A 27487-nucleotide genomic window follows, 5' to 3' on the forward strand; every position below is an offset into this window, starting at 1 on the left:
GAGTTACATTTTGGTCAGTTCTCACCCAAAACTGATTAGATTTCTTCAGAAGACATGAATTAAACCACTTAAGGATTACTTTATGTTACCTATATGTGCTTTTTAGAGCTTCAAAGCTTTAGAACTGGTTAACTCGTGTTGTATAGACCTACAGAGCTGAGATATTTCTATAATATCAGCAGAAGAAAGTCAAACACATCTGGGATGGCATGAAGGTGAGTAAATAAGAGAATTGTCATTTTTGGGCAAAATCTCTCTCTCTCTCTCTCTCTCTCTCTCTCTCTCTCTCTCTCTCTCTCGCTCTTAATTGTTTTTGGGTTTTTTTACCTTTTTGAGGTTTTAAATTGATGATTTTTACATCGGTATGTGTTGGCAGAGCTCATTTCATGACCACCGATGGGAAAAGCAATAGTAAAGAAAATAACAGAAATTTTAGGTGTAATATTTGTAAATGTTACATAATGGTTTACAATGTCAAAATGTTACAAATATATATATATATATAAAAAAAAATTTTAGATTCTAGAGAATCTTTTTCTTCAAAGGTTTTACTCCTCAGTATTAAGAATTTCTTCATTTTTGCTTTTGTCTAAGGTAGAAGACATCCTTAGCTTTCTTCAAAGGTATAATGTCAGGTTATGTGTGTTTGGATCATAATTAAAAGTGCCAAGAAATGTAACATTTTGAAAAGTGTCCTAATTTGCCCAAAACTAAAACTAAACTAAAACTGAAATGAATCCAAGATCATTTTTATTTTTATTTTAGTTAGTTTTGGAGTTAAGAAAAAGTATTTTAGTTTAGTTTTAGATTTTTCAAATAATTTCATTTTTCATTTTTATTTTAGTTAACGAAAATGGTTTTAGTTAGTTTTCACTTTAGTTTTCGTTAACTATAACAACACTGTAGTTAACTTCTACTGCTTGATCTAAACAGTTACCCTAACCCTAACCCTAACCTGATTAACAACTCAATTTCCCCGAGGGAATTATTAATAATGTCCAATCCTGTTCTATTCTCTCCTGTCCTGTCCATGGTGATATTCTCAAAATACAATGTAGGTGACAATCCACTTATTGTTGTTTACTTCTGTTGCATCAGTATTCAAAAGCAGATGCAACCTGATTTCAAACGGCCGCTGCAGTCACTTCTGTTTCCCTATACCTGCGTCCAACCGGGTGTGCGGCTGTCCCTATGGCATGAAGTTGCAGGAGAACCAGAGGGACTGTGTGAAGGATGACTCTGAGCCCCCACCAGATAATAGCTGCGGAGACTACGCTTTTCCATGTGATGAGGGTCGCTGTGTACCTAATTCATACCGCTGTGATGGTGTGAGCGACTGCATCGACAAGACAGATGAAGCTAACTGTACAGAGCCAGGTTCGTAGTCTCATGTAGCTAGACCTTTGACTAAACAGTAAACAGCATTAGTTCTGGTCTATATTGCATCTTATTCTAGCTAAGAACTGCCCACTTAGACAGGAAGAGACCTGTGAAGTGTCCAACCACAGTTTGTTCTGTTTGTTCATGCTGTTTAGGGAAAGTTTTATGCTTATGATTGAGGTTTATGCTCCTGCTTGTGGATTTAACTTGCTACCACTTGCCTCGAAAGAAACTCTGAATATCTTTTAAAGATCTGATGCCACCAACCTGACAAACTTTGGCAAATTATTTCATCCTCAAAAGTGCTCAAGCCGGTATTTTGTAAAGACTTTGTTTCCAGGCGGACTGTTAAGAAAACTCTATTTGCCCTTATTCCAGAAAGTTGCATTAAGTCAGCCAATCAGATTACAGCTTTCCAGATTGAGAAGGCAGTTTTCCATTGTTGAGTGCAATATGTATCAGTCAACACAAATGGACAGCCTGTGGGTGTACCCTGTCAGACTTGATGTGTATGTACATGTGAGTCTATAAACATCTCTGAAAATGCTGTTACTCCCTTTCACATTTTTAATCAGGGACAACTTGCTCTCCATATGCCTTCACCTGTGGGAACAAGCACTGCATCCCTGCTAGATGGCGCTGTGATGGGCACGATGACTGTGGTGACGGGACAGATGAGAATAACTGTCCCACACGTGGTCCAACCACCTGCGCATCCCACCACTTCCCTTGCACCAATGGAAACTGTATCCCAAAACCATGGGTGTGTGATGCCTTCAATGACTGTGGTGATGGTTCTGATGAGAGAGAGTGCAGTGAGTATTTAAGATACTGGAGCAACTTCAGGAATTTTATGTAATATAACACAACATATCCTTACCAATTTTCTAGTCATGGCCATTAATATTAAAGGCAGAGTTAATCCAAAAATGACAATTCTGTCATAATTTACCCACCCTGATCCAAACCCTTATGACTTTCTTTGTTCCTTGGAAAAACAAAAGGAGATGTTAGACAAAACGCTAGCCCCAGTCACCATTTACTTTCATTGCATTTTTTGGTTTCCATACAATGAAAGTAAATGGTGAATAACATTCTGCAAACATCTCATTTTGTGTTCCATGGAAGTAAGTAATAATGGTTATAAACTACATCAGGATGAGTAAATAATGACAGAATTGTCATCTCTTTAGTGTGTTGGGGGTAACAGTTGGGTCCCCAATATGAATATTGAGGAATAAAAACTCAGACTCAGGTTTGCAATCAATTGAGAGAGAGTTTACTGATTGTTCTCTGCAGTTCCAATTTACATCATCATTTAAATCAATGGTATCCAGTAGGTCAGTAATATAGAAGAAAAAGAAGAAACTTACTTTAAAAAACATTCACAAGCAATTATAGTCATGTACAAATTGAATTAGATGTGTCACAGTACAACACTTTCTGAGATTCTGATAATTCACTTACTTCAAACATCAGCACTTTACAAATATGGTCTGTTTCCACCTTCGTGTAAACAATCATTAGGTAGCCATAACATTAATCAGTTCCCATCATTGCTTTACAGAACTTATGTGCAGATATCAAGGGATAGCAATAAGTTATGACTACTACTATGGCAGTAGTAGTAGTCATAGGGCACCATAAACAATCCAAACACTAAATGATTTAGACATTGCAATAGGTAGGCGCTATCTCCCTAGGACGGGAGTCTTTTTCCCTTATCTTTGATGGAATGTAGGGCCTCTCGCCATTTGTGGAAAATTAGGACCGAGCCAGGAGAAAAACAAAGAAAACACACACACAAGGCCAAACACAGCACATAGTTACCTAATATGACAATAAAATCATATCATATCATAACTAAAATCTCTCTCTCTCTCATACAATTACTAATTATTACATTAAAATAGAATCAAGAATGGTTATAGAATAGTTGATTGATTATGAAATAATTATAACAGATATATATTTTTGTAAATAAATGCAGTACAATATAAATGCATATCCTCCAGGAGCCGGGCTAAATAAATAATCACTGTTATTGTATTCCTGATATAAATCAGACCCTCAGTCACACCACAGATGACATACATGTTACTTGCACCTTATTGTAAAAGGAAAATAGAAAATTGATTAATATAATAAGAATAAATGAGGATGATAAAAGATGAGATATTACTTGTAAGAATAAAAGGATATTCGAATTTTCACCCCTTCATCTCCCCCTTTTTTAGATGGGTGTGGGGATCTAAAATCAAACCCTTCAAGTGTATTTTAGTTAATAAGTTAATAACCATTGTCCTCCTCGTTTATCCGTTTCTAGATTCCACTATTAGCACCTGCAGGCCGGGCTACTTCCTGTGTCCAGATCACCGCTGTATTTATGGCTCATATGTCTGTGATGGAGACCAGGACTGTTTGGATGGCTCTGATGAGAAGGACTGTGGTAAGGCACAGTTACTCGCTCCTTTTAGGTGCCAGAATCCACTCTAGGGATCTATTTAATTAACATGAATGACATGGATGTTTTGTCTAGACTTCTCCTGTGGAATGTACGAGTTTGCTTGTGCCAGTGGAGACCAGTGTGTGAGTCAGAGCTACCGCTGTGATGGAGTTTATGACTGCAGGGATCACTCAGACGAGAGTGGCTGTCGTAAGTTGTGTTGTTTACAATGCGTTTACATTATATGTCCTCTTCAAGTCTGGTTTTATGGACTCAGATCAGCAAAACAAGAAATGCAGCTTTTAAGTAAAATGTTTTCACAATGTTGTTAACTGTATAACTTTTAATGAATATTAAAAAGCAGATAGATAGCTATACATGCTATTTACACTTAGTGTAAATTTGTGTTAATTGCAACCAAAAGCATCTTCTTTGCACTAAGCGCAAAGAGTGTACGATGATATTTGCACTCTGGTGCAAATAATGGCAGATACTATTTACACCCTAATTAAATACTAACATTCAGTATAGGGGCATCACTGCAGTGTGCTTATTGTGTTTATTTAGAGTCCCGTAGACACCCTACACCAACCCCTACCACAAAATCTAACCTTAACCTTACAAAAATTAACCATGGTTTTACTACAGTAACAATAGTGTTACCATGGTATTGTGTAGTAAAATCATAGTAACCACAACATTAAACATGGTCACTATATTAAAACCATATTAATGTAGTAACACCATGGTTAATTGCATTAAAACTATGGTTTGTGCCAAAAAAAAAAACATGGTTAAAATAATAATACTATAGTAAAACCATGGTTCATTTTACCTGAATCAAACCTTTCTTTTTACTCCCCGACCTTCACTATGACCAAATCACCTTTATATTCATTTTTATTTATTATTATAAGTCGTTTTAAAGGAAATATTAATAGAGGATAAAGGAAATAGGATGGGAAAAGTGGGACAAAAGACAGAATCAAACTCATGTCCTCCACCTAAATTGGACACAACAATTATGAAATGTATAATATGAATAATTAACATAATATAATTTATAATTATTATGCATGCAACTTTTATGACCCCATTTTAATTCAGAGACTACATGAAAAATTTGTTCTTTTAAATATTCATTTGTCACACTGCATGACCTTTAAAATAAACTAGTGAATAAAAAAAAAGTTACTAGTTACAGGATATAAGATATACATTTTCTCTTATACATTCATTTAAATGTTAACCTAAAATATTTATGTAGGTAAAAAAGGCCATGGGCACATTATGCATCAACTACCCATACTGTATCTGTTGTATCTGTTTTATTGATAGTGAAGTCCATCCATGTTAATATGGGCCACTTAACTTTTTTGATATTTGGATTAATATAGTTAGCAGTTTGTGTTAAGAACATAATGCCAATGATGACTGCTAACTTATTTTATTTGCAGCCACACGTGGGCCAGGCCTGTGCCATGACAATGAGTTCCAGTGTCAGGTCGACGGATTCTGTATTCCAAAGGTGTGGGAATGTGATGGCCATCTGGACTGTGAGGATGGCTCTGACGAGCACAACGGCTGCCCACCCCGAACCTGCAGATCTGGAGACTTCCAGTGTGCTAATGGCAACTGTGTGCCTCAGAGCTGGGTTTGTGATGGTGACAATGACTGCAGGGATATGAGTGATGAGATGAACTGTCCCACTCCACCATTCAGCTGCCCATCAGGCCAGTGGTTGTGTCCCACAGACCAGGTGTGCATCACAGAGTCTCAGGTGTGTGATGGCCAGAGAGACTGTCCCAATGGAGCGGATGAGTCTCCCCTCTGCAGTGAGTATTTATGCTGCTGGAACAACATAATTATGCCTTAAAGACCCCATGAAATCAAAACTGGAGTTTGTCTTAGTCTGTTTGCTTTCAAGCCATCTATTTGCCACCCTAATAATAATAATAAAAAAAAATGCAGTTGCTGGTCTAAGATGGTCTAATCAGCATTGTAATGTACTCCTAAAAGTTGGCAAAATTAACCTTTAGTAGACATGCACATTTCAAATTTTTACAATTTTTCTCTTCCAGGAAAACAGACCAAAAATATTCATGACTCAACCTGCACTACACAGATTAATTGTCCAATCAAATTCTCTCTAGAATGAGAATCCCTCCCCCTTATTCAACCCGCAACTGACTTGTAGCTAGTAAATCGTGTTTAATGGCTGTAACTAAAACATATTTGCTATTTAAAAAAAAGGATGAGCCCTTTGATATTTCCCACCCAAACTTCCTGTTTCAATAGGAAAAATGTCAACACAAGACAGAAAACTGTTGTCCTCATTTTAATTTCATGAGGGCTGTAGTCCCTGTGTCACAGTTCCGGCATCTGTGCCGACTCATTCTGTTGTTTGTTTTTCTCCCTCCCTCGTGTCTCACAGGTGGAGCCGGCACACATGATCAGTGTTTCCATGGGAGGCGCTGATCATGCCAATGATTTACTCGCTCGCTACACCTGCTTCACTCTGATTGCACTCCCTACTTATTCCTTGTGTTTCCTCTCTTTCTTTGCCAGTTTATTGTTTGCACTGTCAAGTGTTCACTCTCTGTTTTGCTGGAGATCTCTCATGTGTCTGTTGGTTGCCTGTCTCTGCCCGCGTATCAGAAAGTGTGGTTATCTTCTAGTTCGCCTTCGCCTGTCTTCGCCGCCCAGTAACCTTGGAGGAGGATTCCTCATTCTCTGCCCGCGTGTTGGGGAGAGACATTAGCCTGGGCTTTGCTCGCACCACACCAGCTTCTACAGACATCCTTCGGATTGCTCCTGACTTCCACTACGCATGCACTCATCCTACAAACACACTCCTCCCTTAGCCCACTGAGCAGCTACTGCTTCAACTCATCTTGCCACTGCAACCAGTGCCGGGTTCGCCAGTCATTACTTGCTGAAAGCCCTTTTCTGTTATTTAATAAACTCACTGACTGTTCTCCTCTGCATTTGGGTCGCTTTGTCTCCCCTCACCCTACATGGACTTCATGGACCCAGTGGGGGAGTCTACTCTTCGCTGCACCCTCTCGCTACAAGGAGCCCTGCTTGGATGACACCAAGATCAAATATCAGCCTCTAACAGTGTGCCAGAGATGATGGTATTGCAGCTTGCAGAACTCACCGCAGTGATCCAGCAGCTCCGCCCACCTCCTGATCCCAGTCCCTCTCAGGACACACCCACTTCTTCTTCTACAGCTTCCCACGCCCCATGGCGCCCTGAGGCATGCATCCTCCCTCCAGCTCTGTTCTCAGTTGAGGGACCTGTTAGCGTTTTTCTCTCACGATCCTCACTGTTCTTTTTCTTGCAGCCCTCTACGTTTGCCTCAGACACGATGAAGAACAGGGAATGCAATGTGGGATAACCGACATCCGTGCTGCTCCACCTATGAAGCTTTCTCTTCTGAACTTTGCCAGTGTTTGACCGTGTGGCTCAAGGTCGGGGGGCTGGGAGGATTTTATCCGGACTGTCCCAGGTTAATCAACAAGTAATTGCAGACTATGCGATACAGTTTCGCACCCTGGCCGCTTCCAACGACTGGAATGATCACACTATGTGGTACCTGTTCTTTCGGGGACTTTCTGACAGTATTCAGGATGAGATTTATCCTTTGGACATTCCCCCTTGCTTTGACGATCTGGTGGACCTGGCAATCCAAGTCGATCAACACCTGACTAAGCGTTGTGATCATCATTGACACCACTCTTCACCCTCTCAGGCAGCTGATCATCACCCACAACCCACTCCTTTTACCAGGTCACCTGGCTCTCACCTCGACACTGAGCCCATGCAAGTGGGTAGGCTTCCGATGTCACATAAAGAAAGGCAGCGGCGACTTCTTAAGGGGTTTTGCTTCTCTTGTGCTCGATCAGGCCACCTCTCTGCTACATGCCTGTTAAAACACCACTCGTCAATAGCAAAGGGGGATACTGGCAACCGCGACACCATTGGACAAGGTCACCGGACTTCGCACACTTCTCCCAGCCCAGCTGCAGAATGGTACTGATAGTCACACTGTTTCGACTTTGGTGGATTCCGGTGCCGAAGGGAACTTCATTGACATCGACTTGGCTTCCAATTGGCGACTTCCCAGGGTCCAATTGGACAAGCCCATCATCGCTCATACACTTAGTGGCACGCCCCTGTTAGTCATCACCCATTCCACTAAGTCAGTCACCTTCATCTCAGGTAAACATTCTGAACAATTGTTCTTCTACCTCATCCGGTCCCCATCGACTGCAGCAGTATTGGGACATCCCTGATTGGTAACGCACAACCCACACATAGATTGGGCAACCAACACTGTTCTTGCTTGGAGCACTTTTTGTTATTCACATTGTCTTAACTCTGCTGTCTCCCCTGTCCAGTCTTGTGTTTTGTTGTAGGATGAGCTGGTGGATTTGTCTGCAGTGCCATTAGTATACCATGACTTGAGGGTGGTGTTCAGCCGGTCCTGCACCGTGACCCTCCCTCCTCATCGCCCGTACGACTGTGCTATTGAATTGCTTCCTGGCACCTCTCCTCCTCAAGGATGGCTGTATTGGCTCTCAGCTCCCGAGAGGGAGGCTATGAACAGGTGTTTAAATGATTCTCTGACAGCCGGTCTCATCCACCCTTCCTCATCGCCCGCAGGGGCATGGGTATTCTTCGTGGAGAAGAAGGATGGCTCGCTTAGACCCTGCATAGATTATCAGGGGCTGAATGACATCACGTTGAAAGAAACGTTATCCTTTGCCATTGAAGTCCTCAGCCTTCAAACTCTTGCAGGGGGCGTCCGTCTTTACAAAGTTGGACCTACGCAATGCTTATCACCTGGTCTGTATAAGGAAGGGGGATGAGTGGAAGACATGGCCCCCAATTTGTTAAACGTTTTTGGGCAGATTTCTATCTACAGCTGGGGGCTACAGTGAGTTTGTCCTCTGGGTTTCACCCCCAGACAAATGGGCAAGCGGAGCAAGCTAATCAAGAACTGGAAAAAACCCTGCAATGTATGGTCTCCCGTAACCCTTCTTCTTGGAGTGATAGTTTAGTTTGGGTCAAGTATGCCCACAACTCGTTGCTGTCATCATCTATGGGGTTATCACCCTTTCAGTGTAGCCTCGGCTACCAGTCCCCTTTGTTTCCCACCCAAGAGCCTGCTGCCCAGGCCTCGTCCGTTCTCGCCTTTTTCCAGAGGTGCCGACGCACCTGGAAAGCCACAAGAGAAGCCCTCTTATGGACTGGTGCTCACGTTAAGAGGTCAGCGGACTGACACCGATCTAAGCCCCAACATACGTATGCAGGCAGAGGGTTTGGTTGTCCTCCAAGGACATTCCACTCTGTCTCCCCTCACATAAGCTGGGTCCCAAGTTTATTGGACTGTTTCCCATCATCAAGGTCATTAGTCCGGTGGTGGTCAGCCTCAAATTACAACCTCACCTCTGTCATATTCAACCAGTCTTTCGTATCTCCAAAATGAAACCTGTCTTTCATTCCAATTCATTCCTTTGATATTTCCCACCCAAACTTCCTGTTTCAATAGGAAATATGTCAACATAAGACAGAAAACTGTTGTCCTCAAGCTATTTCATGAGGTCTGTAGTCCCTGTGTCACGGTTCCGGCATCTGTGCCGGCTCATTCTGTTGTTTGTTTTTCTAACTCCCTCGTGTCTCACAGGTGGAGCCGGCATGCATGATCAGCGTTTCCGGTGAGGTGCTGATAATGCCATTGATTTACTCGCACGCTACACCTGCTTCACTCTGATTGCACTCCCTACTTATTCCTTGTGTTTCCTCTCTTTCTTTGCCAGTTTATTGTTTGCACTGTGTAGGGCTTTACTGGTTGTTTAGATCAGTGTTACTACCAGAAATAATTAATAATTATTTCTTTAGTTATTAATTAATGTTTAAATTAATTAATTGAATCTAACTCATTAAAACCTCATATGGGGCTCCAGTAAATGTAGTGTGCTACGTTTAGGAGCAAGTTTGGTTATTAGCAATAATTAATAATTATCAAAGAAACACTACCTACTTTAAAATTAACACTACCTTATTGATCATTCAAATTCAACAATCATCAAAGATAATTATCAATTATCAAAAATCAACAGAATATTAATAAGGATTAACATTGACGGGGCACCACCCTGGAATCAGGGACTAATAACCAGATAGTAAAACAGTCTCAATATTAGATTGTTTTCTTAGGAAAATCGACATCCGAAGAATATCGATTTTCGGGAAAAAAAAACAATGAATGAAGGCTTGAATCCGAGCACTGACATCCCGTCAGCATGACACAAGCGTATGCAAAACAAACCAAAACACTTCTCTTTGTAATATAAACAAAGTTTATTTATGCAGTAATATCAATTAATAATTAATACAATGCAGTCAATAAACTCCCGACTTACAACTACAAACTAAACAGTGATATGATTAGATATGGAAACTAAAATAATCCTATAACACATAAGGTGTGTGTGTGTGTGTGTGTAAGGAGGGACACGCACAAAATGGCGGAGACTTCCGGCCAGGGAATATGACGCAAATTGGGGCGGAGAGAAACCAGTCAATGGCGTCTACCAGTTACCGCGTGTATCCACTTGTACAATAGCTTAGGGACAAAGCTGGGCTTTAGCATTAAGCTATCTACGAGCCAAAAATGTGTGCCAGAATGTTTGTGAGGGGTCACGTGTGCGCGTGTGTGTGTGTGGTTAGTAAGAGAGAGAGAGAGAATAAAGTGATGGCCCTAAAGCCGATTTCACGATCGTGGGAGAGAAAGCAGCTGTTAGTTTATCGCTCAGAGATGAGGTGGACGGCTCGTAAACAGTCCTGCGTTCTTTGACTCTTTAATGCATAACTCAGTTTACCGGTTTCACTCGCGATGGCGAAAATGCACAACAGTCCAATTTGGTTGGACCACAATACAGCAAAACAAATTTGTGATAATTAATACCCTGAGTATTAATAAGGAGCGGACATGGCAGTCCGTAAACTGTACAAGCAAAAACCTTGAAACACAAGAATAACACACTATAATATTCTATCTCTGCCCAGACGTAACCTCTTACTTGAATCGCATGAGGATGCAAAATGTGTGTTCATCCGACCCAGTTCCTTGAGGCTTGTGTGATGACGGGAGGCCGTTTCCTCGCTCTGCTGGTGGGCGGTACGGCTGTTGATTCTCGGCAGGCTGGCGGAGAACTCAGAAATGTCGACTTGATTGAAGATGGAAGAGAAATCTTTAATCTCTTCACTTCTGCAGGCAAACGGATGAAGATGCTCAGCGGTCTCCTTCGGATCCATTATAGTAATCTCAACTCGTCCAGTGAGATGGAGATTGTATGGCCACAGTTTCAAGTCGGACGTTACTTCCTTGTGCCACGAGGTTGCACCTGAGAGCAGCGATGAGCTGCATCTACACACTGCAAACAAAGTTCCTGGAAGCAAATCCCAGAAGCATTTCAGAGGTATTTCTACTCCTGATGATGACATGGTTGAGGGACGTTCTGTTGTGTGCCTCATCCAATAGGAGTTGAGAGTTCGATCCTTTAGTGAGCAAGGCTTCATGGGATTTGTAGTCTGTTTTGGACTCCCTTTGTTTGATTTTGGCGCGATTTTTATCAGTATAATTTACGACTTGGAATGTGGGGGCTTGAGTTAGATTTTTACGACTGTGTTAGGCCTGCCTTTGTCCTCTATCTGAATACATGAGGCCCAACAACTGTCAAGTGTTAACCATGCTCTCTGTTTAGTTGGGGATATCTCCTGTGTCTGTTGGTTGCTTGTCTCTGCCCGTGTATTGGGAAGTGTGGTTATCTTCTAGTCGCCTTTGCCTGTCTTTGCTGCCCAGTACCCTTGGAGTAGGATTCCTCATTCTCTGTCCACGTGTTGGGAAAGAGGCCTTAGCCTGGGCATTGCTTGCAACACACCAGCTTCTACAGACATCCTTCGGATTGCTCCTGACTTCCACAACGCACGCACTCATCCTACGAACACAATCCTCCCTTAGCCCACTGAGTGACTACTGCTTCAACTCATCTCGCCACTGCAGCCAGTGCCGGGTTCGCCAGTCATTACTTGCTGAAAACCCTTTTCTGTTATTTAATAAACTCATTGACTGTTCTTCTCTGCTTTTGGGTCCTGTTGTCTCCCCTCACCCTCTTGGCACCCTGATGTAAACCGATTCTTTAACAAAGAATCTTTGTTTTTCTTCTTCTCTAAATTCTTCTCTCTTTCACTTTTTCCTTTTAGATGAAGATGACTGTCAAGTGAATAATGGGGGCTGCAGTGATGGTTGTATTCAGGGCCCATTTGGAGCTCAGTGCATCTGTGACCCAGGATTCCAGCTGTTGAATGACTCGAAGACCTGTGATGACATAAACGAGTGTCTGATCCCTGGCTTCTGCAGCCAGGCATGCTTCAATGAGCGAGGGTCCTTCCGATGCTACTGCCAGGATGGTTACCAGCTGGAGCCTGATGGCCGCATATGCAAAGCCAACTGTAAGCAACATCTCTATCACTTACCCTTACATTTTAACCATGATTGGGTTGTTGTGAGGATAAATATGATGCTGTATTGCATTTGTAGGCAAATGGTCAAGAACATAATGGTTTTACTCTACTGAGCCCAAGTGCTGAAAGTTATAATTCTTTGTCATCCTTGTGTAATGAAACTGAATCTGCTACAGCCCCAGGTGAAGCCTCACTTCTGGTGGCCAAACGCTACGAGATTGTATCTAACCGCATCAACTTCAGGCCACCCATCATCCAACCCATAGTCAGTGGCCAAAGCATCGTCACTGTAGACTTTGATAATGTCAACAAAAGAATCTACTGGGGTGATAACTCTCAGAAAATGATCTTCAGTTCATTCCAGAATGGCACAGACCAACGCCAGGTAAGTAATGCAAGGAAATAAAGATTCTTCTAGTTGTGTTTTTGGGTGTAGCCTTTCATTGCAGCTCAGGAAACCTGACAAGAAATCTCCAGGTCACATTTCACTCCAAAATCAAAAGAAAATAAATATGAAATCATATTTTGCAAAAAGAATACAGTATGTAGTTTACTTTAAGAGCCCTTAGAATTTTTGCACTGTTACTGTCTTTCTCATTATTTTTTAGTGATGATTCTCATACTGTATTAGTCATTTTTTACCATATTACAGGAAAAATAAATACTGTTTTGCAATGATTTTTTTTTTTTAAATAATTAAATTTTAAATAGAGGCAGTACAACAAATAAAGTATAAAAGTATGAAATATAAAAATATAAAGGAAAATCAATAAAAAAACAAATACAAATCAAAAAATTATATTAAAATTAAATATTAAATTAAATATGAATCTTAAAATATTAGTATTGATATTTTTAATATTATTATTAATATTAACATATTTTTTATTAAAATTGTTATTTATATTAACATGTTTTGATATTTATAGTATTAACTGTATTAAACTGTATTATTATTAGTTTTAATACATTTTATATTATTACATATAAAAATATACATTTTAAAATACATTTTACTTTATTTTATAGAGATAATACTACATTTATTCATATTATATTAATCTTTTTTTCATGATACAGTAATTTATGAGACGTTGTAAATAAAAGTAAAATAAGCTTAATTGTCTTGAAAATAAGGGCACAATACATCACATCTTAAGGGTCCGTATAGTAGGCTACATTTTCTAAGGTCTAATTTTCTTTTCTTTTTTTCTTCTTCTTTTTTTTTTTTTTTTTTTGGTAAAATGTGACCTATGTAGACACCTCTTTTTGAGATTCATCCAAATATATTTGACTTCTGTATTCATCTGCTACTGTTTGGGACAAGCTCATTCCATGATTTTGGTATGTTAGGTGTTCTCCTCAGGCCTGATGGTACCTGAAAGTATAGCAGTGGATTGGGTGGGTAGAAACCTTTACTGGACTGACTATGTCATGGAGAATATTGAAGTATCCACTCTTGATGGCCGCTTCCGGAAGATTCTGATTACCAAGAATGTCACCAGCCCTCGTGGACTGGCTCTAGATCCCCGCAACCAGTAGGCATATTGGACATTCTCATTTGCTTTAACTTTATTATAATCTTAAAATACTCTTTGAGGAACTGCAAAAATAGTTTTGCTGTTTAAGATGACTAAATCTTAAAGATACTGTCTTGTTTCCTTAAAGCAAAATTTCTTCTGTTCTCTTCTTAGTACCAATATATTGTTCTGGTCAGACTGGGGTCAGAACCCCCGTATAGAACAGGCAAGCATGGATGGCTTGGCAAGAAGAGCAATTGTGACCAGTAAGGTATATTGGCCTAATGGACTAACCCTGGATTACACAACCAGAAGAGTATACTTTGCTGATGCCTACCTAAAATATATTGACTACTGTGACTACGATGGCAAAAACCGGCATCAAGTCTTTGCAAGTGACATGGTAAGAGTTAGTCCCCAGGCTAAAATCTGGTGCAAAAGGTATAGTTGGCAAAAAAAATTACAATCTGTCATCATTTACTCACTCTCATTTTGTTACAAACCCTTATGACTTTCTTTGTTCCGTGAAACACAAAAGGAGATGTTAAGCAGTATGTTAGTCTTGGTCACTATTCACTTATTTTGAATTTTTTTTTTTTTGATACAATGAAAGTGAATGGTGACTGAGACTGTTCACAGCCATAAGTTTTTCTGGATCCATGTTTTACTCCCTGTCATCACACACTGCAGGTTCTTCAGCAACCCCATGGTATAACCATCTTTGAGGACAACATCTACTGGAGTGACCGGTACAATGGTCAAATCATGAGGACTAACAAATTTCATGGAGGAAACATCACCATCCTTCTGTCTGGTGTATATCAGGCCATGGGTATCGTCATGGATCACCCTGTAAAGCAGCCTTTAGGTCAGACTTTCATAGAGATTATTGATAGAAGATCTACATTATTTCTGGATGTTTTTTTAATGTGAATAACGTAGTGTCTGTTGGCTTCCATACAGCGCTTAACCCCTGTGCGATCCATACGTGCAGTCAGTTATGCTTGCTATCGAGCTTAAGACCTCGATACTACACATGTGCCTGTCAGTCTGGTTGGAACCTTGACAATGATGGCCGTACTTGTATTAAAGGTCAGAGTCTTGACAAAGCTTGAAATGTAATATATAATGGTAGTGTGTCATTTGAGTTCTCAAACTGATATTTTATGAAGTTCCAAACTAAAGGGTCCCACTTTATATTTGGTGTCTTTATCTACTATGTACTAAAATTAAAATACATACAATACAATGTACTTATTGTGTAACTACATGTTGTTCTACAAAATTCTCACAAGATTCAAATTTGCTGCTACTGAGGTTGAGGTATGGGTAGGTTTAGGGTTTAGATTAGGCTTAGGGTTTAGGGTAAGGGTTGGGGTGGTTTAGGTTTAGGTTTAGGATAAGGGGTTAAGGTTAACAGTATAACTACAGATGTAATTAGCCCTCCTACTGCGTTCGGGTCATTTTTGACCAACATGATCACACAGGAAATCGGCATGCTATTTCTGAAAGTTCCAGTACCCTAGGATCGGCAACAGTATGCCAACTCACTGACATGCCCTATCTCCCATCTGAGATATTTGGAATGGCTCAACAATAATTACTCTCCCTCGTGTCATGACTGGTAGCATGTTGCGTCAGTTGCATGGAAGACCACAGTTCAGTCTCCATTCCAATGAGGAAGTAATCACGCTTGTATAAACGATCACAAGCGTTATAAGGAGGTTGCATTTTTATCCCTAAAATTGCATTTTGTCTCTACTAATGGTTAGGGTTAGATTTGGGTTTTGGTTGGGTGTAGATAAAATAAAATAAGCATTTCTCTTCACTGTTTTACACCCTGTTCAGCTGAAAACAATTATTTTTACAACTGGCTTCTGGCTACCTCTCCTGGATATAAATGGATGTCACAATTGTTAATATGCTCTGAAATACTTACCGCTTTAGCCTCTGGGGGCAGTGTTTTCAAATTCGGTCAGTGTTTACAGATTTTGGCTAAAGAAAAATTGGCACACACTTGCGGATTTTTATGTGAGATCAGGCTGTTTTTGACACAAGAGAGGTTGATAATCATTTTTAAATACCTCATAGTTTTAAGTACGGGAACCTCAAATAAACATTGGGACTTTGTCAAGACCATCAAAATACACATAATACATTTTCTTCATATTTTTTAATAAAATCGTTTGAGATATATAAAAAAAATTATTTTGTGTTTGCGGGTCAATTTTGACCTGGGCATCAATTGAGGCTTTACACATGATATTATGTATAAATATTTTTTGCACATCTTTTAAGTATATTTTTTACATAAACACTTCACTTACATTTAGCCTCTCACAATTTCACAGAAATCTTGATAAAAATATGTCTTCACATGTATCACACTGGTTTTGCTGTAGTTAATATATATTTTGAAATGTCAAAGAAGTTCTACATTTTATTATTTAAAAAAATATGGCACATTCATTAATACATTTTATAGTTGTCAGTTAACATATAATTATATGTATGAACAGTTAAGAACCTATTAATGACTTACAATATAGTTTTAGATGAAAACCATTGGGTTATTAATGATTTATAAGCTTGAATTCCACCGGGTCAAAACTGATCCGTGAATGCAAAAGGTGTATGCAGACTCTGAACGCAATAGAAGGGTTAAATACAGGTACTTTAGTACAATGCAACAACATGTATGTACAAAATAAGTACATTGTTTCAAATTCTTAAGTACTTAGTAGTTAAAGACACCTAATATAAAGTAGGTCCAATGAAAATTTGGGAGTAGCTTGTCTTGTCAATCATTCACTTTTAGTAAATTAATAAAAAAATAAAAAAATCCCTTCGATATATTCCACCCCAATTTCCGTCAACACAGGAAAGAAAACTGCAAGCCAATTTACAGGAACTTAAAGGATTACGTATATGAACAAGTGAACTTGTGGAATGTTTTTATGGCCTTTTACTTCACTTTTTCACTTTTAATTTTTTTCTTAGATGACACACCATTCCTGATGGTTGTCAGGGATACAGTGATAATGGGAATTCCTCTCAACCCCAGTGACACATCCAACAATGCCATGGCCCCAATTTCAGGCATCACACAGGGCAGAGACATTGATTTTGATGACCAAGAGCAGTTTGTCTACTGGGTGCAAGGCTCTGTGAGTAACTCACTCAAGTTCTTACCCCACAAATACAGAATGTCCTTCTAACGTTAGTATATGGTTCCCATTTGGTTATTTTTTAGAACCAATTCCTAACGTTTTTAACATTCTTTTAGGTTTTATTTAGTGTCCAGAATTTATGTCAATGTCCATTTCCTTTATAGTGGTATACAGTTGTTTCAAAGTATTAATGAACCTGTTTAAGAAAAAGAAAAACAGAACTAATGCTTTTGTTTAGCATAAAACTAAAGTTAGATATTTTTCTCAGGGCTCTATTTATAGAAGTAAGACTGACGGGGCCAATCGAACTCAGTTTGCACCAGCTGCGATCATTGGTTCTCCCTCTGGTCTGGCATTTGATTGGATAACACGAATCATGTACTACACCAATCCCTCCAATAAGGCCATTGAGGTGAGCAAAATAAGATAATTAACACCATGTTACAAAATATGATATTTTATATATGAGTGTATTTAATTACATACTCTTTTCCATAGGTTATTAGGGTTGATGGATCTCAACATTACAGGAAGACTATCATCACAAACACAGGGAAACCAGAGGGAGCTGGACAGCCAATAGGAATAGCTCTTGATCCAGCCAGGGGGTAAATACTTTATTCTGACAAGAACACATTTTTCATGTGCTACTGTATGTGTCAGTGTTTGGATATTTATGTCATCATCCACTCTACAGGAAACTGTTCTGGACAGACCGAGGGACAGACAGTGGAGTTCCACCAAAGGTGGCCAGTGCAGACATGGATGGTGGTAATCTCAAAAACCTCTACACAGGTAACCTGGGCAACATTGAGTTTATCGCCACAGACATTGAAGCCAGGAAGCTCTACTGGGGTGTCCCTCAAACTGGGATGGTGAGAAGCATAACAATCTAAAAAACATTTTTTTTTTTAAATCATGGAAACACATATTAGTGGAATTTTTATTCTGTTGTTAGAGCAAATGAGAACGCAAAAATGAAAGTTTCGACCTCTAGGCCTTCATCAAGCTTGATAAAAATTTGGAGCATTAATATCAATGTGTGTAGATTCACTATTGTTTCCTACATTTTCTAATATAGCAACTAGTACAGTTTTTTGTCAATTAATCTGTGATTGTGGCAGATTGAGTGTGGAACAATGGATGGTGTGAGCAGGGTGACTATTGTTAGTGGCTTATCTCATCCCTGGGGCATCACTGTCTACCAAAATTACCTCTACTACACTGACCTTGACTACGAGGTCATTGAGAGAGTCGACAAGAACACGGGCGCAGACATGGTGGTGATGAGGAGTGGCATGGCTGGGGTGCGGGCACTAAAAGTGTATGCCAGAGACAGTGAGTGAATTATAGAATTTACATTTATTTATTTAGCCAATGCTTTTACCCAAGCAACTAACAAAATATAATAATATAAGAATAGGCAATTAAAGTGATAGCCCAAAACTGAAACAACATAAGAGTGAGTAATGGATGATAGGATTTTCATGTTAGGTGAAATATCCCTTTAATTAAAATAATTCAAGAACTTTATCTGAATACCTTATTAGGCACAATATAAGACCATGCTCTGCATTATTCCCTTTTTTTAAATGATTCATCATGTTCTGTTCACCATCAATCCACTGCATCCAGACTCTGCTGGAACCACCAACACTTGCAGCACCAACAATGGTGGATGTCCTCACCTGTGTCTGCCAAAACCTGATGGACAGAAGACTTGCGCCTGCACCACAGGTTTCATCCCATCTCAGGATGGCTCCCGCTGTGAGCAGTACGACTCTTATGCTGTAGTGTCCTCTCCCAGATTTATTAGAGGATTCCACATCAACAGTTCAGACCACTCTGAGGCCATGGTTCCTGTGGGAGCTAGTGAGTATTAATAATAATGTTAGACTTTTTGAATATTTGTGACCTACTCCATCTTTTTGCATCACTTTGACTCAGTAAAACATTTTGACTTTTATGCACTAAAGTAAAAAGAAAAGTCTCAGACAGCATTTAATTGGTTAAATCTTTGCAATGGTTTGGATTAGAAACATAACAACTATATCATTAGAAAACTGAGACCTTTTTACCTTGGTTTCTATGTCAACGTGGCTTTAATTATGCAGAAGGTCACATTTTATAGCATGGAGTATAAAGAGTTTAGAAAGGCAATTTGTTTTAGAAAGGGAATGGTAATATTTGATTACCAATCAATTGATTCGGTGATTCATGTTTTGTCTTTCGTATTAGCACCTTAAAGAACTTTTGAAGTAGTGGTTGTGTAAACCAATTATAATAATAAGGCAGAGGCTATTTGCATAAGTGTAAATAGAGGCTATTCCACACTAAGTTTAAATAGCAACAAAAAATATCTTCTTTGCACTAAGTGCAAATAGTGTTAGATGCTATTTGCACCACTAATTAAATACTAACATACTGTACCACTGCAGTGTGTTTATTTAGAATCCTACAGACACCCTACACCAACCCCTAAACCTAACCCTAACATTCCCTTACAAAAAATAACCATGGTTTTACTACAGTAATCATAGTATCATTATGGTATTTTGAAGTAAAATCATAGTTACCACAACATTAAACGTGGTTACTATATTAACACCATATTACTATAATAACACTATTGTTAACTGCATTAAAATGGCTTCTGCCAAAAAACATGGTTACAACAATATTACTATAGTAAAACCATGGTTAATTTTACCCGAATCAAATCTTTCTCTGAACTTCTGACCTTCACAGTGACCAAATCACATTTATATTAATTCATTTTATTGTTATAAGTAGTATTAAATAAATATTACCTATAATAATAAATATATGGGAAATATTAATAGTGGAGACATAAAACTGGATTGGGAAAAGTGGGACAAAATGGGAAGTCGAACCCGGGTCATCCACATGTAAAAATCATATCTACATTGTCCCAACACACTAAACCATTGCATCAACACTTGAGGGTGCAGTTTGTCTTTAATTTCTGTGTTTCCATCAGACTACTGGAGTGCAAATAGCTGCAAAATAAAAAACATATAAATATTAATAATAATTGCACTGTAATTTAGCCTTGTGATGTAATACTGCACTACCATAATTTATGCTGTGCTTTTGTTCTTAAGGTACTTACTCTATTATTGACAAGTTGGACATGCACATCGCCTCTGGCTTCCTGTACTGGATTGATAACAGCACCTACTCATCCTACAGAGGTCTTTACAGGGCCAAGACAGATGGCTCCCGCTATTCTTCTGTCATCACTCAGTTAGGCACTGGAAGGATTCAAGGCTTGGCTGTAGATTGGATAGCAGGTAAATTACAATTTTTTTGTGTGTGTGATCAGCATTTTATTGTTATCTTTAGATTTTGATTTCAATCATACACTTTGATATAACATATGAACAATGACCATTGACTGTGTCAATGACCATTCGCATCTTTCTAACATGGAACACAAACCATAAACATGGTTTAAACACATAAACACACAGATACATACACATTGTTCTGTATGTGTATAGAGTATGGATATCTTTGAAAATAAATATGTACCCAGATATACTGTACATATACATTTCTAAAGATATCTATACTCTTATACACATACAGAAATGCAATACAATTTCATTAATATATGTTGTGAAAACAACATGAAATCCTGATCCTTATTTTATTTTTTTCAGGAAACTTGTACTTTACTATCGCATATACCACTCAGACTTACTTAGAGGTGTTACGTCTGAACTCAAGTGATCGACTGATCCTGTTAAAGAGTTCTGTGGATCGTCCCCAAGATCTCGCCATCAGCCCCAAATTGCGTCTGCTCTTCTGGACTGATGCTGGCCAGTCACCTAAGATCGAGAGCGCTCTTTTAGATGGTACCAATCGGACTATTCTTGCGTCTGAAAGCCTATCATCTCCCCGAGGCCTTACAATTGACTACACCAATGACTTCCTCTTCTGGGTTGATGATGCACTAGATATGATCTCATGTATGGCAGCTGACGGTTCTCAGCGACAGATTGTACGATACGGTAGTCGTTACCCCTCCCCGTACAGCGTTGCCATCTTTGGCAACTACATGCTCTGGGTGGATCGCAAACTGGGCAAACTCTTTCAGGCCAGCAAGCTCCCTGGGAATACAGACACTCCTGAGGTCATCCGAGATGGCATTGAGGATCTGACAGATGTTGCAGTGTTTGACCCCCATGTTCAGCCCACTGCCGCCAACCAGGTAGGTTTCAACCCCTGCCAAGAGGACAATGGGCGCTGCCAACAGTTTTGCTTTGCGATGCCTGAGCAGCAGCAGCCCAAATGCGGCTGTGCCCATGGCTCTCTGCTCAGCAATGGAGTCTCTTGTGGATTTGGCCTTGATGAGTACCTTATCTTCACCACGGATTACTCACTGAACAGTATCAGGCTGAACCCAGATGACCACAGTTTCCCATTTCCCACTTTTAATCTGGGCTATGGTGTAATGGCTTTGGAGTTTGACTTTCAGGACAAGAGAGTGTTCTTTACACAGTACCTGGGTTTAGGAAGGAGTAAAATAGGATACATCACAACCACAAGTAGCACCAGCCCTCCAATCATCATAGCCAGCGGTACAGTCTGATGCTTTATCATTCTCTGAATGAATAAGCAAAAATCTGCCAGTAACAAAATGTTAATGAGTTTTCTGCTTTTTTTGCTCCCTGTTCGTCTATGTTAGATCTGGATGATCCTGAAGGTCTGGCCTATGACTGGATCCACAAACGTCTTTATTTTACAGATTATTATAATCGAAGTGTGCAGGCTATGGGAGTAGATGGCCAAAACCGTTCCTTCATCGCACACACCAACCGCCCCAGAGCCATTGTAGTGGATCCCTGCTATGGGTAAAAACATTCTGTTATCATTAAGGGGCCATTCACACAGAAAAAGTTTTTGTGTCTGTCTGTGCTGTTTTTGAATTGTTTTTCTATGTCAACATGTGCTAGATGGATGTATCTGACCATTGCGTTATTGTTTTTTTTTTTGTCTTGTGCACTACCGCCGCCTTTTTAAGACACTGTCCATTTAAAAGAACATGCTAGCTAGTCTAGCTAAATCTGAATTTAGCTTGGTCTTAATGGCTCCTTAATCCCATTCGACTTTCTTTCTTCTGTGGAACACAAAAAGAGATGTTATAGGCTGTATGTTAGTCTAAGTCACCATTAATTTTATTTGCTTTTATTGAATATTTTTTTCCATACATTGACAGTGAATGGTGACAAAGGTTGTCATTCTGCCTAACATCTGGAAGAAAGAAAGTCATACTTTGTTTGGAACAAATAAACGATGGAAATTTTTTTATTTTGGGGTGAACTATCCCTTTAAGTTTAAAATGCATTTCAGGAATTACTTTAAAAACAAATTTTTCTCACTCAGATACCTGTACTGGACTGACTGGGGATACCCTGCTAAAATTGAACGAGCCACGCTTGGTGGAAACTTCCGGATCCCTATAATAAACACAAGCCTTTCTCAGCCTAATGCTCTGTCTTTGGATTATGAGGAAAGACTGTTGTACTGGGCTGATTCAGCACTGTGAGTTTATTCTAACTGTATTTAACTAGTCATTTTACTAAGTAATTTTATTATAGACAGACAACAAGTATTTAATGGACAAAAATGTATGCATCACTCTCTCTTCCACAGGGATATGATCGAGCGTGCCTCTTTGACTGGAGAGAATAGGGAAGTCATTCTTAGTCAGACACAGTACCCATTTTCTGTGACCGTGTTCCAGCAGGACATATACTGGACTGACTGGAACACTCGGACTGTGTATCGTGCCAGCAAGGACGATGGTTCTGGACTGACTATAATGGCCAATGAGCTGCAATATAGACCCAATGACGTGCATGTCTTCTCTGCCAGCAAGCAGGAGAGCTGCTTGAGTCCCTGCCAGCTGTTCAACGGAGGCTGCAGCCATGTCTGTGTCCCAGGTTGGTCTAGTGTCCCATGTCAAATGTACAAAGGGTACCTAATAATGGAAATACTGTAGATCTGAAAAGCAAGGTTGCTGGTGTTCAAAAAAGTGTTCAACATACAAATATTACTCAGAAAGAAATGTATTATACATTAAATATTCAAAAAAATAAAACGACAGATATACTGTTAGAAATTAAGGAAAAATAAAAGTTTTTGGACACTTTCTGGTTTTCAGCCTTTTGAAACTTGTCCATTGTTAATGTGATGTTCCTCTGCTAGAGCACCTGTGAGAACTGGCTTACATCCTGACTTACAGTACATCCATTACAAATGAACTTGGGATTAGTTTGTTAAAAGTAATATTAGAAATGGCTTAGAAAAGTGAAGCAAGTTTAGAGAAAAGTGTTTACATCGCTCGTACTGTTCGTTTATCACTTTATCGCAGGTCCAGCTGGTCCAGAGTGTCAGTGTCCCAGCACTGGTAACTGGTATCTGGCCAACAATGGGAAAGACTGTATCCACGACAATGGGCAGCGGTGCCATCCAGATCAGTTCACCTGTCTTGATGGAAGCTGTTTGTCTCAGCGCTGGAAGTGTGATGGCTACAAGGACTGTAAAGATGGCTCCGATGAGCTTGAGAGAGTGTGTGGTAAGTGACCATCGCAATTAAACAATTACGTTTCATTTAGTTTTGCATACATTTTATTGCTTTATACCTAAATGAATGATGACAGATGGAACACAATGCCCAGCTAGTCAACTACTCATCCAACAACTGACTTGTTTATCTAGTTTGTGTGTGTGTGTGTGTGTGTGTGTGTGTGTGTGTGTGTGTGTTCATATTTTTAAGCCCCTGTACTTTAATGCTGACAGTGCACTTCAGCTGTTAGACAGTTTGCACAGTAAAAAAACTCTTTTGGAAAGTTGAATCTTTAAATGTATCCCCTTTAAAGTGCAGCCGCTACAGCCATATGCATTAAGATGGACGTCTTTAGCCCTTGTGCCATGTTTTTAGCATCCTGACACATGCATTGCATTTTTTAGATGCTGTGTCAAGTTAAATATAGTCCAACTTTTGTCACACACGATTCGAGACTCTTTCACTCTGTTCCATTCCGTGGTGCTCTGTCCGCATTTGATCGGGGTCCAGTACACCCAAAACCAGCCTAATTGTTCTGGGCTTCCTCAAGACTGATTAGTCGACTAGTCATTTTTGATAATATGTGGTTTTGCGGACATCTAGTCACATTGTAGTTCTGAGACACTCCAGATTACACAATGCTCATAAAACTAACTGCTAATTAGTCTTTTATGTGCCCTCTATAGCCTTCCATACCTGCTCACCCACTGAATTCACCTGTGATAATGGGGGCTGTGTGCTGCTGTACTATGTGTGTGACTACACAAATGACTGTGGCGATAACAGCGACGAAAATGGCTGTCCCTTCCCAACCTGTAACCCTACAACAGAGTTTACTTGTGCCAACGGACGCTGCATCAGTGCTGCTTTTGTGTGTGATGGATTCAATGACTGCCGAGATAATGGCACCACAGATGAGATTAACTGCCGTGAGTGACATCAACATCAAGATTTGCATGGAAATCTCTACCTTCTTTGTCCCTTTTAAAGGGATAGTTCACCCAAAAATTAAAATTCTGTAATAATTTATTCACCCTCATGTTGTTTAAAACCCATATGAATTTATGTCTTCTGTGTAACACAAAAGGAGATGTTAGGCATAATGACAGCTATTAACTTTCACTGTATGGAAAAAAGATGTAATGAAAGTGGATGGTGACTGAGACTAACATACTGCCTAGCATTGCATTTTGTGTTGCACGCAAGAAAGAAAATCATACAGGTTTGGAGTAACATGAGGGTTAGTAAATTTTTCATTTTTAGGTAAACTAAAACAAGCATTGATGTTTAGCCCTGAACAAGATTTCATACCAATGCTTGGTGTGGTATTATAAGTGAAATGTGTAATCTCTGCGGCACTAGCAGCACCAAGCAGAATTACAAAAATAATGACAGGTCTAAAACAAGCCCTTCCCCAAACTTACGCCATTGATTGAGCCAATGTTGTTATGACCCAGGGCCACTCAAAAAAACTGATTGCAATTCTGGTTGGTGCCACTAGTGGCACAGAAGTCACACACTTCACATTTAGTTCACCCAAAAATGAAAATTCTCTGTCATTTACTCACTCCAATGCCATCCCAGATGTGTATGAATTTCTTTCCTCTGCTGAACACAAAGGAATATTTTTAGAAGAATATCTCAGCTCTGTAGGTCCATACAATGCGGCCCAGAATTTTGAAGCACTAAAAATCACATAAAGGCCAATGGTTAAATCCATATCTTCAGAAGCAAAATGATAAGTGTGGGTGAGAAACAGATCGATATTTAAGTCCTTTTGTTCTATACATTTTCCTTCCCGCCTAGGTGGCAATGTGCACGAACAATGTGAATCGGCAAAAACAAAAGAAGAATGTGAAAGTGAAAGTGATTTATTGTAAAAAAAAAATAAAATAAAAAAAAAGGACTTAAATATTGATGTGTTTCTCACTCAAACCTATCATATCGCTTCAGAAGACATGGATTAAACCACTGGAGACCTTCAAAGTTCTTGTCACCATTTACTTGCATTGTATGGACCTACAGAGCTGAAATATTCTTCTAAAAATCTTTGCTTGTGTTCTGCAAAAGAAAGAAATTCATACACACCTGAGATGGCATGAAGGTGAGTAAATGATGAGAATTTTCATTTTTGAGTGAACTATACCTTTAAATCCTGTTAAATGCTATCAGCAGGTAATATATTGTAGTTTTCTAATGGACAGTGTGTATAGTTTTGTTCTTATTCTCAAAACCTGCTGCAATTCAAATATGTTTTACATATATTTTTTATTTCTAGCGGACAGAACCTGCGCACCTGGCTTAATAAAATGTGACAATACCAACATCTGCATCTCTCCGAATAGCTTGTGTGATGGCTTTAACAACTGTGGGGACAACAGTGATGAAAATCCACTCTTCTGTGGTGAGTTACAGGCTGGTACCTGCAGATTTGCTTCATTTGCAATGGAATAATAGTGATATTTCAAATGAAAAATCCTCAAATTGTGAAAGAGCGCATGTCCTTTAATGCATATTCTGCACTGCTTATGTTCAACAGCTAGTCGGACGTGTTCTGCAGAGGAGTTCCGCTGTGATAATGGGAAATGTATTCCCCAGACATGGGTGTGTGATCGCATCCCAGATTGTTTGGATGGCACAGATGAGCCCCCCACCTGCGGTAGGTATCAAATCCCTCACCTGTCTGTTAAAAGGATAGTTCACCCAAAAATGAAAATTCTGTCACCTTTACTCACCCTCATGTCATTCCATACCCATATGTTGGGTTCAATGGAATAAATAACAGCATATGAGTTTGGAATAACATGAGGCTGAGTAAATCATTTTAGGGCTATCTATTTAGCATTGCTTGGAATCCAATCATTATCTACTACTTTCCTTTTTCCTCTTTCCACAGAGGATCATGTTGTGACCTGTAGCCCACAGCAGTTCAGTTGTGCGAATGGAAACTGCATTCAGGGATCTTTCATATGTGATGGCAACAATGACTGTGGAGACAACAGTGATGAGGCCCCAGAACTGCAGTGCGGTGAGAGCTAACATTTATTTCAAGATGTGTATGGTAGTATGCATGCTGAGAACCATACTTTTTTCCTAATAGAAACAAACATACCAATTAAAAGGTAATGCTCATTTTTGTGCAATTATTTGCCAGTCTGACATCATTTTGTATATCAGGATCAAGGACTTGCAGCCCAAGTGATTTCACATGTCCAACTTGGTTACCGGGCTCTCCGCGATGTATTCCATTGAGTTTTCTGTGTGATGGTGAGAAGGACTGCTCAGACGCCGCAGATGAGCTGCAGAACTGCCCCAACCGCACCTGCCACATGAACGAGTTTGCCTGTGCCAACGGTCGCTGCATTCTGGTGCCTTTCCAGTGCGTTGTACCTTTCAAGCAATACATAACAATGCAAATCACATAGAATACATCTCAAATAAATTATAAATGTATTGTTATTCAATGCCATACCAGTCTATCAAACTTTCTGATTATCCTGGGTTAGTTTTAGAGTGGAATGTGCCACGGACATTTGTGTTATTTTGAAGGTGAAGTGTGTAATTTCTGTGCCACTAGCGTCAACAAACGGAATTGCAAAAATTAGGACTGTTTTCAAACAGGTTTCCTGAACTCTCCCTCTGTCTGCCATTAGTCAAAAAAAAAAAAAAGAAAAAAAAAGAAAGATAGTACTGCCACAAACTCACTGAGCTGATCAAGAGACTCAAAAGGAGCAATGTTTTGATGGTGAAACAGAGCCACAGTGTTGGCACTTTTGGGGGAATCAGCCTACGAATGGCTTACTTATAGCTATCTCTGCATATTAAGCTGGGATTACA

The 27487-nt window shown here is 39.5% G+C and overlaps 1 protein-coding gene across 1 annotated transcript in view; it reads left to right on the forward strand.

The window, feature by feature from the left end:
- Nucleotides 1-27487, forward strand: part of lrp2b (low density lipoprotein receptor-related protein 2b) — a 69763-nt gene that overhangs the window by 16831 nt on the left and 25445 nt on the right. Inside the window, exons 21-48 of the mRNA XM_051667432.1 lie at nt 1099-1377; nt 1956-2195; nt 3707-3829; nt 3920-4036; nt 5284-5661; nt 12102-12350; nt 12539-12747; nt 13716-13900; nt 14057-14285; nt 14573-14750; nt 14846-14974; nt 16883-17049; nt 17321-17464; nt 17551-17660; nt 17750-17927; nt 18177-18390; nt 18688-18924; nt 20178-20366; nt 20739-21659; nt 21767-21932; nt 22465-22623; nt 22735-23024; nt 23456-23659; nt 24337-24579; nt 25929-26054; nt 26190-26309; nt 26547-26678; nt 26828-27029. Of these exons, the coding sequence (XP_051523392.1) occupies nt 1099-1377; nt 1956-2195; nt 3707-3829; nt 3920-4036; nt 5284-5661; nt 12102-12350; nt 12539-12747; nt 13716-13900; nt 14057-14285; nt 14573-14750; nt 14846-14974; nt 16883-17049; nt 17321-17464; nt 17551-17660; nt 17750-17927; nt 18177-18390; nt 18688-18924; nt 20178-20366; nt 20739-21659; nt 21767-21932; nt 22465-22623; nt 22735-23024; nt 23456-23659; nt 24337-24579; nt 25929-26054; nt 26190-26309; nt 26547-26678; nt 26828-27029 (6118 nt within the window). The remainder of the gene's footprint in view (nt 1-1098; nt 1378-1955; nt 2196-3706; nt 3830-3919; nt 4037-5283; nt 5662-12101; nt 12351-12538; nt 12748-13715; nt 13901-14056; nt 14286-14572; nt 14751-14845; nt 14975-16882; nt 17050-17320; nt 17465-17550; nt 17661-17749; nt 17928-18176; nt 18391-18687; nt 18925-20177; nt 20367-20738; nt 21660-21766; nt 21933-22464; nt 22624-22734; nt 23025-23455; nt 23660-24336; nt 24580-25928; nt 26055-26189; nt 26310-26546; nt 26679-26827; nt 27030-27487) is intronic.

This window comes from Myxocyprinus asiaticus, chromosome 32, assembly GCF_019703515.2.
Source record: "Myxocyprinus asiaticus isolate MX2 ecotype Aquarium Trade chromosome 32, UBuf_Myxa_2, whole genome shotgun sequence".
Taxonomy (NCBI): domain Eukaryota; kingdom Metazoa; phylum Chordata; class Actinopteri; order Cypriniformes; family Catostomidae; genus Myxocyprinus; species Myxocyprinus asiaticus.